General features: G+C 48.0%; 4 protein-coding genes across 4 annotated transcripts; 1 reads left to right on the forward strand and 3 right to left on the reverse strand.

Annotated features, from left to right (window-relative positions):
• Window positions 1-726: 726 nt before the first annotated feature.
• Window positions 727-1,776, reverse strand: MIND_00190100 (F-box domain-containing protein; the record flags this gene model as incomplete). The annotated part of the gene is made up of 1 exon (XM_037358809.1): window positions 727-1,776. One exon carries the CDS (start codon window positions 1,774-1,776, stop codon window positions 727-729), a length of 1,050 nt encoding a protein of 349 aa, XP_037223904.1.
• A 604-nt stretch (window positions 1,777-2,380) lies between these two features.
• MIND_00190200 (uncharacterized protein) lies at window positions 2,381-3,823 on the reverse strand (the record flags this gene model as incomplete). The annotated part of the gene is made up of 5 exons (XM_037358810.1): window positions 2,381-2,885; window positions 2,938-2,953; window positions 3,011-3,259; window positions 3,314-3,391; window positions 3,511-3,823. 5 exons carry the CDS (start codon window positions 3,821-3,823, stop codon window positions 2,381-2,383), a joined length of 1,161 nt encoding a protein of 386 aa, XP_037223905.1.
• A 543-nt stretch (window positions 3,824-4,366) lies between these two features.
• MIND_00190300 (uncharacterized protein) lies at window positions 4,367-5,548 on the forward strand (the record flags this gene model as incomplete). Its single annotated transcript, XM_037358811.1, has 3 exons — window positions 4,367-4,546; window positions 4,598-5,178; window positions 5,233-5,548. The coding sequence occupies 3 exons, from the start codon at window positions 4,367-4,369 to the stop codon at window positions 5,546-5,548; spliced, it is 1,077 nt and encodes a 358-aa protein (XP_037223906.1).
• A 267-nt stretch (window positions 5,549-5,815) lies between these two features.
• MIND_00190400 (uncharacterized protein) lies at window positions 5,816-7,108 on the reverse strand (the record flags this gene model as incomplete). Its single annotated transcript, XM_037358812.1, has 8 exons — window positions 5,816-5,858; window positions 5,908-6,182; window positions 6,230-6,304; window positions 6,362-6,412; window positions 6,486-6,644; window positions 6,696-6,749; window positions 6,807-6,926; window positions 6,971-7,108. 8 exons carry the CDS (start codon window positions 7,106-7,108, stop codon window positions 5,816-5,818), a joined length of 915 nt encoding a protein of 304 aa, XP_037223907.1.
• Between the last annotated feature and the right edge of the window lie 11,269 nt (window positions 7,109-18,377).

Consider the following 18,377-nt stretch of genomic DNA (forward strand, 5'->3'; position numbering starts at 1 on the left):
ACTACAAATACTGTCTTATTTAGGTCAACTATCCATGGGACACATTACATTGACCAAAAAAGTCCTTGTGAAAAAATCACCATAAATCAAAATATTTTTTTGGTCCCAAATTTTGAAAAAGGGTTAGACACTTGATTGAAACGGGACAGTATATTATGTTTCTCAATAGGTGAATATGATATAAGTATACTATCATGACTGGAATACATATTATTTTCATATTTGGCTACAATTTGGCCAGCACTAATTCAGATTGTGTATTGGAATACTTAGTTGAAAAAGAAACTTACTCATCTATCTGCTCAATTTTTCTTACCTGTAGGACTCGGGGCTACAGACTTTTGCATAATGGAGTGCAGTCGTGATTTTGGATTTGTGTGACAGCTGCCACCTGTTTTGGGCTGAAATCAGGCATAAGGGGGATCGGAAAGGCTCGGGAATGTCAGCCGATGCCACACTTATGCCAAAAATCAATCAAAAATGGCGAGAAATCAAAAATCGGACTGCATTGCATTATGCAAGACCCTGTAATTCGAGTTGTGATAACAAAAAATGTGTGATTATTGGAGTATTTTGAATAGTCTTGGATATTCTCTATATGATCAGACCCCCCAGCATACTTAGTTGACATTATACTATGAACGCACCAGAAGAAGTAACTACTGACAGTTTAGATATGTGCACAGCAACCACCACTATGGAAATTCCAAGTCAGGATCATGGTGACTACACCTGCTCCTGCTCGACCTCCACTGGCGGTACAAGTCCAGGAATCCAATCCACTTGCACGATACTAGGCAACCCCTCAAAACACGTCTTAATCTGCCGTATCGTGCCATATTGATCATAATTTTTGGCACCACAGTCCGCCTTGACACACCGCGCGTCCCAACACGCCTTCGTCTCTGGCCACGAATGCATTCCCCCGACGACGGCCTCGCCGTAGATGCCGAGCGCCTCGCCCGACGGCTCTTCCTCCAGACAGCGGATGAGCCGCGCCTTGAGTGCCCGCCAGGAGGAGTTGTCGAGCGGTGTTCGCGCACAGGCAGAGCAGAAGAACGGCGAGCTGTTCCCCGCGAGGAAGCGCTCGGGCGAGTTCAGCCGCGCGCGGAACATCGCGAGGCGTGTGCGATGCAGGCGGAGCAGTGCGAGGAACGCCGGGCCGGCGAGCGTGCCGATGATCTCCGCCTCCGCGGCGGTCGGCGACAGGAGGTCGGTGTCGAGCGTGTGGGAGGAGGCGAGCTGGATCTCGGGCGTCCAGTCAAAGTGGACGGAAAGGGCGTAAGCGCGGAGGGGATTCTGTCCCAGGAACCAGGGGGCGGACAGGATGGGGCGGAGCGTTTCGAGGGCGCTGGGCATGGCCCAGCGGTCGGCGAGGAAGAACAGCTCCGAGATCCCCGTGGGCTCGAAGGAGTCCCAGGCGGGTGTTGAAAGGCCGCAAATTATGCGGAGGAGCGGTTCGAGTAGAATGTCGGGCTCATATACGTCCAAAATTCCGAGAGGAGCCGCCGAGGGGAGGGTAAACATTGTCGCGAAGAACTCCGACGTCGTGCGGAGAGTGTGCATCGGAACAGCGTACAGCGTCCCCTGTGTGGAGCAGAGTGTGATTGTCGGTATGTCCTCGAAGATGGAGGGAGAGAAACAGAAAGCAGGGTGGTAGCGACATTCGGGAATGGGAAAGGGCGATGTTGAGCGTGTCTTGTATTCGTCTTTGGTATCCGTTTGGAATGATTCAGCTTCTGTCGAAGGCTGGGTGTAGTTCAGTGGGGCAGCCATAGTTGCGGAAAGGACGATAGGAGAGGAGAAGAGACGAGTTGTGTACTAGTATCCCCGGTGGCGCATGCCCTGGCAGCTCGTCCTCGAGGCCAGGGCACGGCCCGCGCGCATTGCTCATTGCGTCGCACGATCGAAATGCACGTCGCGTCGTCCGATAGGTTTCGCGTACCCGTAGCGGAGATGGGGAAGGACACGTGTTGTTCGTATGTCAAACAATGCATATCCGAGTACACGATGGTCGGGACTTGCGGCGATCGGGAACATGAGGCGGGGAAGTCCACGGCTAACAAACAGCACATGGCAAGGAGCTCCCATGTAGAAGACGGCAATTGAAATCAAGGATGGGAAGAATGCGCCACCGTGTTGAACTAGGGATTGAATAAATTGCATGTCGTGGGTGCGGTTCAGTCCCACCGTGGATCGACGGTTAGACGGATCTGACTTCGGGTAGAACGAAACCAGTATACTCAGAAGATGAAACAAGCGGTATTAGTTTGGCTTAAATGAGGACCATTCGATGCTGGCTTCAACTTGTTTAGAACGATAAATAAGGAGAAATGAAAGCAAACCAAGATGAAAAACGTCTCCCTCATGGCGATACTACTCAGGTTAGCCACGAGTGTCTTCTCCTCTTCCCAATCCGAGGTACGCGATTCCCATTTGTTGTGCAAGCATATGGCGGTGGCAGCTCGGCGCTCGCTCCCAAGGGAGTTGGGACATCGCGCAGTGAGGGAATCGACGACATCTGAGTCTGGTACTGGCTGCTTGGAGACGTGGACGATTCCGGAGCATCAACGAAGGGCGAAACGACACTCGCGGCGGGTAGCTGCTTGGTCTGGCGGAGCCGAGCACGGCGACAAAGCAGTAGATAGATGCACAGTAGGCAGCCAAATATGACCAAGACCCCGCCGATCGCCCACGATATGATAACGACTTTGGATGTCGAAGTGATGGCGGGGAGCACTGGTGGTGGGTTCACCGATACGGTGGGACTTGAAAGCCCAGCAGAGCTCGCTGATTTTGCTGAGCTTGAGGTTGTATTGGAGCAGGTGATGTCGCTCGAGCCGGTAGTGAGTACAAATGGGACGCCCGTAGCCCATTTCCCGGTCCTGCGATCGATTCAGCACTCAAATTTAGATCGAAAATCCGTAGGACACCTACGAATCGCTCGCGGCCGCTTGATTCGTGGTTATGTATCAGCACAGTCGCAAGTAGACGCGAAGGAGGAGCCCACCGATCATCTGTCTGCCCGGAAGGGCGCGATTGGTGTAGTTGTACTCCCGCACGTTTGCGCCTAGGGTGATGTTTGTGATGTCGGAAGAATCCGTCGCTGCGACAGTTAACACGAGCGGCGGGGTACCGCCCGTGATTAACATAGACCACGCAGCACAGGTCTGCAGGGAGGCGTTCGAGTCCCGGGCGGCAAAAAGTGTGAAAGCGGGCGGTCCATGTGCGGTAGATGGAAGGCAGGAAGAGGTGCCATCTAGTCATGGGTTGAAGTCCCGTATCACGAAAATAACCAGAGATAGATACTCACCTGGTACCGTATACAGTTTTGTGTCGACCCCGCCCGAGGTACCGCGCCCGTCCACAAGCGCGAGGATAAGTTGTTTGCCTGTGAACGAAGTCGTCAGAGAAATCTAGTGAAGGCAATGAGAAAGTTGCCTATTGGGAAGCGCGCGACCCATTGCAGCGTGGTCGTGTTCCGTCCGATGAGCTCTATAGCCGGGTTACCCCTGACACCGAGAGGATAGACGCCAAGGTAAAATGGCGCGATGGGGGAATAGCGCGGCGCAGACTTTGGGGCGCCTTGTAAAGGGAGAGGATTGACGAAGAGTGCCAGCGGTACGCATGCGGGGAGCGCAGCGCCAGTCTGCAGGTAGACAAAGCTAAGTGAACGTGAAATAATGCTAGGGACGAAGAGGCTTACGGTGTCGCTGAACCCCCATTCAAACATCTGCTGGGATTGCGTGCTTGACGCTGCCGCTGCGACCAGAGAACCCCAGAAGAAGACAAAGAGCATGCTGAGCAAGACGTTGCCAGCCATAGTGGGAGTCCAAGAAGACCGTGGACTCAACGCCCTTATAGCGAAGAAGATCACGATGCTCCCCTTGGACGGAGATGGGCGTTTGGACTAGGAACGGTAGAAGGGTACCGCCTCGCAGACGGGAGAAGCTTCTGTGCCGGTTTTGGCGCACGGCGCACTGCATCGAGGGATGAAGAAGATCGGAGTGATAACAGCCCGCGTCAGTGCTGGTAATTGACGTCCTAAAGCGTTCAATTGATCAAGATATCCCATTTCGTTGCTCGCACCCAGATAGTATCGACCACCTCTCAAGAAGCACGTCGCATGTCGTCGGAGCTGTCGCTGATTTGAAGCCAGCTTTGACTTCCGCCGTCTGTCAAGTACAAAGTTGAGCGTTGTCTGGCTTTGATGCTGCGAGACTGGAGAGTTTCGCCCAAGGAGAAGGCAAGGGCAAAGGCCGACATTGCATGACGTGGGAGTTGGGGACAAGCATCACCATGTCACATGGTTCTCATCAATCTATCAAATCATCAACAGCCCATATCGGGTCGGTGACGTGGCTGAATGACCTCCTCTCAACAAACCCTCACTTCCGTCACTCCCGCCCCAACGCCCCATCCGAGCGCGGGGCCCCTCTGTATCGAGTGCTCGTGGCGTGCCAACCGCGCGCCCACGCTTCACAACGGGCAATGTGTCGAATGCAAGCGATGGTTTACGACGGGGATGGATCCAGCCATGGCTGCGGTGCGTCTCTGCCTCGTTTGCGAAGCTCACCGCAACTAACCATCCGGACAGCCTGTCCCTGCCACGGGTGTCGTGCCGTATAACCCGTGGCCGACGCACGCGCCGTACCCGCCCCCGCCGCCTCCCTACCCGTATCAGTTCATGCCCATCCAACCACCCGCGCCGCCCCCCATCATCCGCTGGAAAGACCCAGCTATCGAAGCTACACACACCACTGTTCAGCCAAGCCGCCCCAGGAAGCGACGACGGACTGCCGCAACAACACCAGCACCGGCACCCTCAGCAGATTCCACTTCCGTGCCAAGATCCCTCCCAAAACCACCCCCACCGTGTCCATATCCGATTCCTGACCCTCGTGGGCGGACAAAGCCAGTCGTAGTTCCTTACTCAACGCGCGATGGGCCTCCACCCGAGCCGATTCGGTACCAGAACCTAGCGCTCTTGCTTAAAGACCTTAATCGGTTATTAACGACACCGCACGAGGGACGGGAGTTTCATTTTGTGGGGACATACTCCATCGTCGCCCAGGTCTATCGTGGCGAGAGGGGGAGGGAACGACAGCGCGGCTTGCTGGAGGATCGATTACGCAGCGTTGCATGGGAGGTGCTAACCAGTACGGGGGTTGTCGTCAAGTGTGTTCCCCATCTCTCTTCATCCGAGCATTATCTTATTTATCACCACCATAGCGTACCCGGTCTAAAGATCAAATACGGCGACATCGACATACCTTGCGCACACACTACCGCGGCAACGATGGCCAACTGGGCACATCCAAACTTTCCTCTCACTTCCGACTCCTCCAACGTGCCGTCCATTCCACCGTGTCCACGCTGCTACCACACCCTCTCCGTCCGTGTGACCTCGCTGTCTGACGCGGAGCTCGACGCTGTGCCTGGATGGGCGGCTGGTCGCAAGGCGATGCTCACACGCGGAGAGGAGCTGACTGTCGGTGCTGAACGAATCGAGCTAGGCTTGAAGCATGATCCCGGGCAAGGAGCGTGAAAAGGGATGTGTTTTACTTGGGCATGCTGGTATACTTTTGTGCTTGATTAATCTGTTACTGTTGGCTTATACTTTGTCTGATGTCAATTTGTACGCGGTGATCGACTGCTTTACCAAAATATTCAACGATGGTACATTGTGGTGACGATACAAGTGGAAGTACAGCAATAAATAAACAGGTAAGTGACCTTCTTTCTTTCTCGCAACGCATCGAACAACATAGATAAAGATGGCGAAGATGGTTCCAACGACCAACGGCCGCAATGTTCAGTCCTCGTTGCAAGCGGGCGCACCCACCAGCTGCAAGCGTCTGCAGAGGAGTCAACGGCGAAATGCATCAACACCGCTTTTACTAGTACCTGCGATTCCCGCGAGACGTCAGAGGGATGACCGGGAGTTGCGCTCTCGGGCCTATAAAATGCGCTCTTGGGTTGGAGGTCACAGCGTGCGCTGCCCGCGGGACGTCGAGTGGACGAATAGGGATCGTGAGAGCCAGTTCCGGTCTGGGAGGCCGCGTGGTTTCTGGAGCGCCCTTTTCAACTTTGTCCACTTCAACTTTGGGAACTTGAATACGCTGACGTGGTCCACATGCCAGTGGGAACGGGTTCACCGAAGGCATAGCCCGTTCCTGCGCCTCCAGGCGAGTCAGACCTGGCTTCTCAGAACAAAAAGACTGCTCACCGTGACGTCTGCATTATGATCGGCCCGCAGGAGCTCGTTGGCTTGGAGGAGCACCGCATATTTCTCCGCAGCGACCTGGAAGCAGTTTAAGCCCCAAATGGCTTCACTGTTTGAACGAAGGCCAGCACGTACATCGTTCTGTGCTTCAGCCATGTCGAGCTCCTGACGCAGCATTGCATTTATCTGCAAGTATAGCATCAGCAAAGAACGACAGCAGGCTCGACACCACAGGGGCCACAGCGGACAGTGGACGCACCCTCTCCAGATTAGCGATCTTCTTGGATTTCATCTTGTTGTCGGCCTCCATGAGCTGCCCGCGCTTTTTCAGATTCTCGATGCGCTCGCGGTGGGCGCGGACCTCCCCTTCGAGTTTCAATGCGACCGTTTCGAAAAGCACATGTTTTTCGTCGAGGGCCTGCCACAGCTAAGTATGCGTAGACTTCCCAAAGCGAAGAGGTGGACGTACTTTTTGCAGCCGCTGCTGCTCCATTCGCGCTGCATCTTGCCCCTGGCATGCGACCTGCGAGTACCAGTTAGAATGGAAGAGAGGAATGACGAGTCGCGATCGACGACTAACTTCGGCCTCGAACTTCGCCAGCGCCAGGTCGGCGACCGCCTTGGCGTGTGCCGTTTCGAGTGCGATGACGTCCGAAGGTTGGTTCGCAGGCTGAGTCGCAGCAGCAGGGTCCGAGAGCGACTGGGGGGGTCAGACGGAGAAGGAAACCTGTGAAGGGCACTGACATTGGGCGTGTCGGTCTCGCTGACGACGCGGAGGCGCTCAGTAAGTGTCTCGACCTCTTGTTGCTTCGCCTGGAGCGCGCGAGCTAGCATCGGCACGACGAACGCGAGGATCGGGTCAGGTGGCAACTGCGAAGTCATGTTGCTTCAAGCTGGTGGTTGGGGGGTGGGGGTGGGGGAGCACCGTCGAACGACACGAAGAGAAGGCAAGTCTTAAATGGCGACACCTTGACGCCCAGCTCGCGCTTCGAAGATCCCGACAGTTTGCAGAAGCATCACGATCGAGCTGCCAGAAAGGTAAAAATTCTATCTGGCGTGGCAGATTGCCATCAGCTCCACGGGCCATAAAGGGAATGGGCTCACCCCAAACTGATGGACTTCGAACTGACGCGTTTTGGGGTGGATCATGTAAAGAGAAGTGCAGCTTCAAGTGCTGAATCCATGAATCATCATTATGATGATAATGATTGTACGAAGAAGTATAATATATTGGAATCAGTCAGACCCTGCACGTTCCCGCTAGAAGCCGAGCTCGTTCGATGTTTCTCTCATCAGTCCCGATTTAGCCCACTGGAGAGTGGCACTGGAAGCTTAAGACTGTCGACAAATATGTTGCTGTGCACAAGTATATGTCAAAATCAACTACCTAATGAAATTTAAGCATGTCTGAGCTTTGGAATCACTTTGGCACTGTCTTGGAAATGACATTTTATATCTTACAAGTTCAAATTACATCTTCTTACCACTCGACCAAATTTCATGTGCAACATAATCAACAGGAATTTTATTTTCATCTTTATATTGAATTGCAAAGGCTATTACATCTCAAATGATTATATTTCCTCTGTGTTGATATACACTAGGTCATAAGAAAAGACATGATATGTGGAACAACTTGATGAATGATGAATAGTGCTAGCCACAAATAAATACCATATCTTTAAATAGATAAATATATTCTAAATATTATTAACATAACATAAGATTGCAAACCTTGGATATTAATACTATATCACATATTATATATAGATCATATTACTTCCTAGAAATATATTCTGGTTCCGACTCCGGTCCGACCCTCCATCTCGCCCGCACAATCACCGATCCGTCAACGCCCTCCCAACAGTCGCCCTGGGACCTTGCCTTCGACGCCGCCCAAGCCTTCTGTGCCCGACAGCGGCAGCTACGGACAAGCAGTATATAGTCAGCTCCCTAGCAGGTGGACCCTTAGAGTTTCTTCTCTTTGGATCCTCCCCTGCTAGGTCAGCTTCATTTGTATATTTGCTTACCAATGTTCACGCTTTGGATCCTCCCCTGCTAGGACCTTGACCTCAGGCCTCAGGGGCTGCCCTTACACAATTTTCTAGTATATTTGCCGCTTTTGGGCCTACTGCATGATAAATTATCATAGACTGCAGGCTATGATTTATGTAAAGATCGACCCCAATTATTTGGGCTGTCAGAAATTGGCGCTAATAGACCACGCCGCACACTCCCGATTGGCCAAGACAAGTAGCTTCACCGCTACAGAGGGTACAAGGAAACGTAGAGGGAGATGAAAGCGTGCCCTACAGGCAATACAGATGCTGCTACTTATAGTGCTACCCTCGCCCTGCCCTAACCCGAGCTCCGGCTGGCCGCAATCATATGTGACACTGTGCATTACCGTGTGTGTGTGGCACTCCCAATACCGTTAACATGAGCCTATATCTGCCATAACCCACAAAACATCCCACTTTGGGCTGCCTTTGCTTGAAACCCCTAGTATGACACTAGCTATCTGGATGATCAAGTGTCCCCCACCTTTTTGAAAATTTGGACTATGCATTTTTCTTTTCTTTTTAACTTGAGATTGACAGTGTGGAGTTGGACATAAGGCAAACAGCACGTAAAGGCATGGCTAAAGTATAATATCATTGCCTCTCGTATTAGGCATGGTAAACACATGGTAGTAGTGTATGTAAGTAGAGTAGGTTTTATCTTGTACCCCAGTCTTCAAATTCCATCATCTTTATGATATCTTTTCACAGTGCTTCTTGCTTGCCTTCACTGGCCAACTTGTATCCTTTAAATTGGTGTTATTTGTGACATAATTTAAAGACTACCCTCCTACCCTTATACCTTCCTACCCCCTACCACCTACCCAAACCACTCCCCAACCCTGTTACTATTGCTAATTTTCCCACGCGTCTTTCCCATGCCCGCTTCCCTTCTGCTCTAGGTTGTTACTCTCACCTGCTAAGCCCAATTATCTACTCTAATTAGAATGAAGAGCCCACTGGGGTCTTCATTCTAATTAAAAAAGAACATATGAAAATGCCTACACTGCAGTAAAGCTCACAATAAATCTTCTATAACTGCAATAATTTCACAGCATAAGATCATACTGACCCTAAGTGTCTATACTGCAAATATTATGCCTATGCTGCAAATATAAATATTTACTATAAGGCAAGAAGCCTTAAGCTGCAACTAGAGTACTTACTGTAACAATTTATTCAATTCGGCGTCGAAAAACCGCGTGACATCGGCGCCGAAATTAAAATTTCGGCACTGCCTGGGAATCTGTGTGACCGCCGAAAAAATTCGGCCCATTCTGCGGCCCGGAGGGCCGCCGGAAAATTTTTGATGCTTTGATGGTGGTCTGACATTCGGCATCTGAATAATAAGCTGTGACATGCCGAAATATTTCGGCGCCGGAGGTCCGGTGTGACGCGTGACCGCCGAATTGAATAAATTGGTACAGTATGCTGCAAGAAAACTGCAATAATTTCTAGTTATATGACATAGTAACTTTCAAGTCAGTGGCTGCTACATATGCTGCAGTAAGTCCTAGACATTTACTCAAGTATGTAAGTCCAGCTCTATCTAATCGTAAACTACCTGAAAATGAAATTCCTAATTGTCACTAAAATTTCAGCACCTGTGCAGGCCAATACCTACCAGCTCTGTACATGCTGTTACAGAATGTGATACAAGGTCACAAGTGTGACATAGTTCCCAAAAAGGAAATTTCACAGTTTAACAGCAGGATGACTAGAGAATGTCACAGATCGTCACAAAATCAAAGTTGTGCATTTTTACTATACAAACAACTTTTATCAAGTGACCTATAGTTGCAGCTCAATAGCTAGGTTAAAACTGTCTAATCACTGGCCAATAGATAACTGATGGGCCTCTATCTCCATAGATACTTAAGCTAAACACATGAATCAAGTACTAGGTAGAAGGTTCTCAAAGGTATCATTGATCAATGAGATATTTTCATCATCATGATTTGATATGATTACCATATTCACCATTCATTCATAAAAAATGGAATATCTCAAAATTAAAATATGTAAGGTGGCTGGATTGTAGGTGTAGATACTATAGACTGAGGCTCTAGTGTGTGACTTCCTAATCCACAGTGAATATGGGACTGAGAATACAATGTATTCCCTCATCAGTGGTATTCAACCTCCATCAACCCTGAAAGATAAGCATGGATCTTCAGCTAGCCTTGGAGGATAAAGCTGGGAGAGAGCTCATTTAAAAGGTGTATCATATCACCATATCCTAGCCCATCCAGTCATACCATCTGTCACCATCACCTTAATCTATTAACTGCCAAGTATGACTGAATACTGAGTTGAGGAGCATTTTGCTCATATCTTGGGCCCTCATCCATGGAATCTCATGATCCAAGTCGATCGAGTTACAGAGGATATTCCACTATAATCCTACCGACTAGTGACCCTACAGAAAGTGTTGAGGTCACTGAATTCCTAGAGACCCTAGGTGCTATCTAACCTGGTATAGAGATATGCTAGAGGGGCAGGGGCACCAGTTTCTGGGAGGTATACTGTACCCCTACTATTATATATACTCAGATTCCCCAGATTCACCAAGGTTATACCATGGTGAACTCATCATTATTGGAATAGATAATATTGATAATGGTCCTGTACAAGATCCAGAATAGCTATGAGGTTGATTCAAGTGCTGGACAGATTTGTTTGAGGTTTATCATACTTGAAATTCATTTCTGACCAGTTGTAATAGCAAAGACACTCTTTTTTACTCTATGGGTACTACCCTCTCTTCAGCTACCTTTAGTAGCACACTCCAGAACCACAACTGATTCTGGTATAGGGTCCTAGTAGACATTCAAATATCTTCATACACCCACCTCAAGGTCTAACACTCAGTTTATAGACCTCACAATTCCTGTAAACCAGTCTTTGCACTTTCCCAGTAGTTGAATGTCCACCCCAATTCACCATCCAAGAGCATACACTCATGAATCAGAGTATGCGGGTATATGTATATACCTCATTGACTGAACTTGACATATTTTGATCCATAATCAACTAACAGATCATGGCTATATTGCCAATATGATGTATACTAGCAGCCATGTGTATAATGGACATTTACCAGAGATTTCATGGATAAAACAAGATGGGAGGTATTCCATCTCTTAGGGAGACCCTCTGTATGCTTCCTGCTCTCAATCCATTGGGTACCCCTCACTTCTGAGTGAGTTATTAGGGGATTGGAGTAATAAGATATACACCATATATAGAGGTGAATATGATGCCTAAAAATATGGGGGATTCTCATAATTATGAAAAATATGTGGTAGACCAGAATACAACTTGGATCAAGCTTATCTATGAATTCCTCATCAAGATATCAAGTGATCATTGTGCTTGATAACATTTAATGGAGGAAAACTACAGAAAAGTGGTATAACAGTATAGTCTAAAAGTATGAGACCAGACCCACATCAACTAGGTTATTACCTACCTACCAGTATAACAATCATCTGACTTTATGCAGAACCAGTGAAGATATTGCTGCATCAAGGTGTATGATAAATAATGATGAGATAATCTATATGTATTGATAACACTGTATATTCAAGAATATTAATCTTATCTTGCAGGTACACTTGATAGTGCTTGAATCATCTCTGTAAATTGTCTATTTAGTAAAATATCACTATATCAGGTGTAAATCAGCAAATGATTAGCCATTACTGACACAATTATTCAGTTATGACTATAGGTCACTTAACAAAAGTTCTTTGTATAGTTAAAATGCACAACTTTGATTTGTGACAATCTGTGACAATCTCTGGTAATCCTGCTGTTGAACTGTGAAAATTTCCTTTTTTGGAACCATGTCACACTGGTAACATTTATGTCACATTATACAGCAGACTGTATGGAGCTGGTAGTATTGGCCTGCTGCTGGAATTTTACTGACGATTAGAACTTTGTGTAAATTTCCTTTTCAGATAGTCTATGATTGGATAGAACTAGACTTACCTACTTGGGTAAATGTCTGGAATTTACTGCAGCATATGTAGCAGCCGCTGACTTAGAAGTTACTCTGTCATATAGCTAGAAATTATGGTAGTTTTCTTGTAGCATAAGTACTCTAGATGCAGCCTAAGGCTTCTTATCTTGTAGTAAATATTTATATTTGCAGCATAGGCATGACATTTGCAGCATAGACAGTATCATCTTATGTTAGCGGTAGTGGGAAGAGCGGACGCGCGGTGATGCGCATCTCGCATGTGATTGCGGGACCGGCCGGAGCCCGGGTTAGGGCTGTGCCGGAGTGGCGTATATATAGAGCGGTCCGCGTGCCTGTCGGGCGCGCTTTTATCTCCCTTCGTTCCCTTTGTACCCTCGGTAGTGGTCAAGCTATTCGTCTGTGGCACTCGATCGGGAGCGTGCGGCATGGTCTTATAGCGCCGATTTCTGACATCTTATGCTGTAAAGTTATTGCAGTTATAGAAGATTTATTATGAGCTTTACTGCAGCATAGGTATTTTCATATGTTCCCTTCTAATTAGAATGGCTCTTCATTTTAATTAGAGTAGATAATTAGGCTTAGCAGGTGGTTACTCTAGGTTTTTTACTCTAGGTTCTTTTCTTCTTGGCTAACTATACTTGGAGACGCCAATTTAAGGGACCACTTGAGAGGACACATGCTTCGTACGTCTAGCTCAACCTAGGTGCTTTTATAGAGTTATAGCTGCTACAAGAAGCGCAGGGGAACTTTTTAGAGACTGCTAGTTCATCTAGTATGGGGTGTGTCATTAAAGGCCTCAGTGGATTCCTCTCACGCAACAGGTCTTTTGGACCCCCCGACAACAGACTCTCCAGTCCATCCTCCATGGCACTCTCTATGCACTTTGATCCCTGACCCCTCTTATCAGGGGCTCCCTCTAAGAAGTCTTCAAGAAATTCTTTGCCCTACTTTCTCTCCCCTCTCTCCTCTCTATTTAACCACTTTTACCTCAACTCTCTTTCTCCATCTCCTATCTCTGCCCTAGATGCTCTTGCTATTACTTTTACCCCCGCAACCACACCTCAACCTGCACCTGCAACCATATCCCAACCACTAACCAACATGTCCCGTGTCGTACTTGCAGACCCCCCTCTTCTCCTCTTTAACAAGAAATAGCTTTAGGAAAATTTCTATAATTCCGTCACAACATATATCACAGTATACTCTAATGCACTCAATATGGAACACAAACAAATTTAATTTTTGATCTTGTACCTTTGATCTGCAGATGCTTTCACATATATGACAGCTAACTGGGTGCGCAATTGGAAAAAAAGCAAACCCTTAAGAATGGTGTGCTTGCGGCCACTTATACATTTGACAATCTCATCATGTAGCTGGAACTCTCGTTCAAGGACACAAATATCGCACAGGCAGTACATCTGAAGCTGACAACTACTCCTCAAAATAAGATGCCGCTGACTGACTTCTTCCAGTCATTTGAAGTCATTTGAACTGCTGGTAGAACATGCAGGCTATAGTTCCAATGCCAAGCCTCCTTAGGTTAAGCCTTAGGCAATGGTAGGGTTGCACATCTAAGGGCTTACCAGTTATGTATCTTGATGATGTTACTATTAGTAATCACTTTAGATACCAATCTTAGAATGGGTAGTAGTAGCTGAGGTAGGCCATATGCAGGATATGGCCAGCTGGATGTTAATTATGATACTCTTGACACTAGAGCTATAAAGATGAATAGTAAGAAAGAGTTCCAACTGTAGTTTAATCCATTCTAGCTTATTAATTTTCTTAAAAAATTTCCTTTTTAAGACCTAAGGCCTACCCTACCCTCAGGCCTTAGGCAAACTAGAGAGCTGGTACTAAGGCCTTAGGATGAACACTGAGATAAAGAACAACTACACCATTTTGGGGCATAATTAAACACACCTAGGATGTAATCACTATGCTAGATGCAGCTCTAAATGGTTATATTTCTAGAATGGTAGCATGGTTACCAGCTAGTAAATATAATTGCTAAATTAGCAGCAGTGCTATCTTTATATTCAGCCTTAAAGAAAGTAAGATTACATAATAAGCTAGTAAGGATACTTTACGGGGGAATGTTACCATCGGAAATTATATAGTATGTTATATTATAGTGCTACTGCAGCAGTAGCTTAGATAGACTCTCTAGATGTAAAGTAAACTGGTATGCTAGTAAGTAAGTTGCAGAGTTTTTAACACAGGTAGGTAACTAAAAACCCCACAGTAACCTATTACTATTGTGGATAAAGGCTATAAAGAATCCTTAGGCATATAAGGCCCAGGGTAGGGGTAAACAACTAAGACCAGACCAGGATAAGATAACTAATAAGCTAGGATACTACCGTCTAAGGGTGAGAACTACTATCTGCCTGGTTGTACCCGACAGTCATTCTTACCTATAAACTATTATATCTTAGGGAGAGATGGTGAGGGTTTCTACAGATAGCAGAGCTAGTGAAATTTTAGGATTTATATTAATGATTGATGTTAAAGCACCTTACGACTAACACAGGTAAGGTATCTCTACTTACCTATAGGTTTTTTAAGCATTTATGACTTTGTAAACTTATTTTAGTCTAGAATCTTAAATTGCAGTGTGCAATCTAGCATGTTTTGACTAGTTCTTCTGCAGATAACTTTCTATTAACCATTTAGAACTCATGTTAACTAGAGACATGGGCTGAGCAAGGAAATCAACAACAATAGTTATTTTCTAGTCTGTACCAGACTGCAGCTTATTTATGTAAAAAGATATAAAGTGAAGAGAGATAAAGGTGTTTATAGTAGAGAGTGTTGAATTCTTTCTTATTGTCAGAGACAAATGACGCATGTGCCAGATAGGCTAGACAATCTTATCTTAATGCTAATTGGACAGGTATCTAGAACCTGGGCGACGAGGAAGCCCCTACCGCTTCTCTCATCATACCATGTATAGCTCTTATTTATATCTACTTACTCATGTACTAACTACCGCTTCTCTTGTTATACTAGTCGTACTAGTGTACAATACTTATTGTTTCACAATTACTAGAGATACTAATAATCTCTAGAGCCTTGTTTTTATTTTTATTATTGTTGGGCTTTTAACTATTTCCTATCTGCTTTTGAGCTTTGTTCTCCAGGTAGAGCTCTCTCTAGTAGTGGATAAAGAGGCTTAGGCTATTATAGCCTATAAACGACAGTCAATAAAGATAGAGGCAAAGAAGCGGTAATAAGTGCGGAGTGCGGAATGCGGATAGCAAATGAGCTCTCTAACCAACCTAACTAATAAAAACAACCAAACTCCACTTTTCATAAAAAAGAAAGATGTATAATGTTGAGTAGGAAAAGTCACAAAACCCAAAAATCATCAACTCCTTGTGCGAGAACAGGCCCCTGTGAATAGAGCCTTGGCACAGATGTGTAAGGTTGTAGGGTAGATACGAGTTTCTTGCAAAAAATGTTGATTTTATGTGCCCCAAAGCATACTATCAATGAAACTCAGCAATAGAGAAGCGTCAATACGATGCCTGGAGAGTTTATACTCATTGGATCAGGACTAACTGCCTTAAACCCTCTGAGTTGTCTCGAGCTAGGAACTAACTGCCTTAAACTCTCGACCAGCTACCAAAACCCAATAAACAGCAACTAAAACTCTCTTTTATTCAGCAACCGAAACCCTTAACCAATAATCCTTCGATGTAATGATACTATTTCGAAAGAGCTAGCAAGATCAATTGACGCACTAGATCCCCAGATGCACCTAGTAGAGCGGGGCAATCCGTGAACCTGCCAAATACAAAACAGAGATATAAATACTAAAACAAAAATGATAAAATCAGGTAGATCATGAGTAAGAAAAGTAGTCCATGCGCATAATTGTATTGGTATTGGTTTGCCATGCGGCCCAGAGCCGAAGATCCAGGTCCAGATAACTAGTATCGCGTGTATTGGTATTAATGACCTGTGTAAATCTTCCGTGTGAAGGACCCCTTGATCTTGAGTAGGATAAGTTGATAGTGTCAGGGGAACCCACCTATATGACGGACGCTGACGTGCGCATGGATGCACTTGAGGCGAAACTAGACAACCTCACCAATATCCTCACCCACCTTGCTTCCCAGGCTTCCGCTGCCACACCACCTTCAGCAGCTCCTGAACCGCCTTCGGCATCTCCGAATGCCCACGACGCGGATGTGTTATTTGGTGACATTACTGTCGCCTCAAAACTGGTCTTACGACCAAACCCCCCGTTTGCGTTTAACAGAGATCGCAAACGCGGCCGCACCTTCCTATACGCGGTCAAGACTTACGCCCGGCTTGCCCCGGAGGCCTTCGTGGCCAAAAAAGGCTGTCCGCTACGCCATGTCCTATATGGCGGAGGGACCTGCCCAGCAGTGGGCAGAGCGTCATGGAAGCAAAACCCCTTTCCCCTTCCCTCGGTGGAACCTATTCCTCTCCGAGTTTCGCCTTCGATTCGTTGAGGAGAACGAGCAAGACCTTGCGCTTGCCAAGTTGGGAAGCGCAGGTTATCATATGGGAATGCGGGACGTCTACGGATACACCGACGAGTTCGAGGACCTAATGGACCTCGCCAGATTCAAAGACGCGTTGGTTAAGGTGACCAAGTACCGCCATGGACTTGACCCCCTGATCAACAACAGCATCACGTCCTGGAACGACCCCCCAGACCTCCGTGACTATCTGGGCTGGCGCACTCAGGCTTTCCGCCAGTACGAAGCCTTGGTGCGGGCGAAGCTCATCAAAGGGACCACCCCGCGGACGCCTTCGGGGGCTCTGCGCAGCGCATTCCCTATCGCCTTTTCAGCAACTCCAGTTCCCCATCCGCCCGGTGGCCGCACCTGTGCCACCCGCGGCCCGCGCCCCCGTCTCGGTACCTCCGGCTCCCGTCCCTATGGAGCTGGATCGTACTAGGGCTCGAGGTGCTCTCTCGTCGAGCCTGCTTCAGATGCGGCGACCCCAATCACTTGGCTCAAGATTGCCCGCTCCCCGCCCGACGCCATGTGGACATCCTCGACGAGGTAATCCAGCAACTCGGCGACGAGATGCTGGAAGAGCTACTCCCCCGGCTATCTGACACTGCGGCCCTAGCGGAGGCGCATTCGGAGGTTCCGGCAGAGGATTTTGTCCCCCGCGACGAGTGACTGGTGTGCCCTCATTTGCATCCGTAAATTGTTTCACTTGTTTGTATGATGAATCAACTCCCTTGCCCTATAATGAGCCCGAAACAAAAGACGCACCCTCTGCCCCCTCCGAAGCCCCCGTTCGGATTCGCCGACTTGCCTGGGAGAAAAAGCTACCTGGCAGTTATACCATCTCTGCCACCCCTGGGGTTAACTCGCTCCACCTCCCCCTCAAACTTGACTCCACTGCGAATGCGCTCAAGCTCTCCCTCTCAGGCCTGGTTGACTGCAGAGCGAGTTCGGACTTCATTGACACAGAATATGTCAACCGAAACGATGTGCCAGTCCGAAATCTCTCAGTACCCATACCGGTCTACAATGTCGACGGTACCCCCAATGATGCTGGGTCTATTCGCCAAATCGCGGACCTCGTTCTACGGTACAACAGACACCCCCAACGCATTCAGCTGGCTGTAACCCACCTTGGGAAACAGGACTTGATACTTGGATACTCCTGGCTCAAGAAACACAACCCCGAGATCAACTGGGAAACGAAAGAGGTGAAAATGAGTCGCTGCCCCCGAAGCTGCTCCACTTGCCGCGACAAGGAACGGACCGAGCGCACTGAGATTCGGCGCCTCCGACTCCTCAAATCGCGCTTGCTCTCGGGCGCCTTCCCCACTGTTTGCGCTATCGATATTGCCGGCCCAGACGATGCTGACGACGAACTCAGAGCTACTTCGGACCCTCCGAGTCCCTCACCAGATCTCGACGACGACGAGCATCTTGAAGATGGCGACCGCATCTTCTACACCTCTTTCCGCCTGGCCGAGGAGATCCGCGCTGGGAGTACAGTGTCCCAATGCCTCGCAGAAGCCTTCGCCCGTAACTCAGCCCCCCTGCCTTCAGAGATTCTGGACTGGGCCAAGGAGTTCCAAGACGTCTTTGACAAGGAG

The sequence above is a fragment of the Mycena indigotica genome (genome assembly GCF_014461135.1).
Source record: "Mycena indigotica strain 171206Taipei chromosome Unknown Mind.scaff0002, whole genome shotgun sequence".
Lineage (NCBI taxonomy): Eukaryota > Fungi > Basidiomycota > Agaricomycetes > Agaricales > Mycenaceae > Mycena > Mycena indigotica.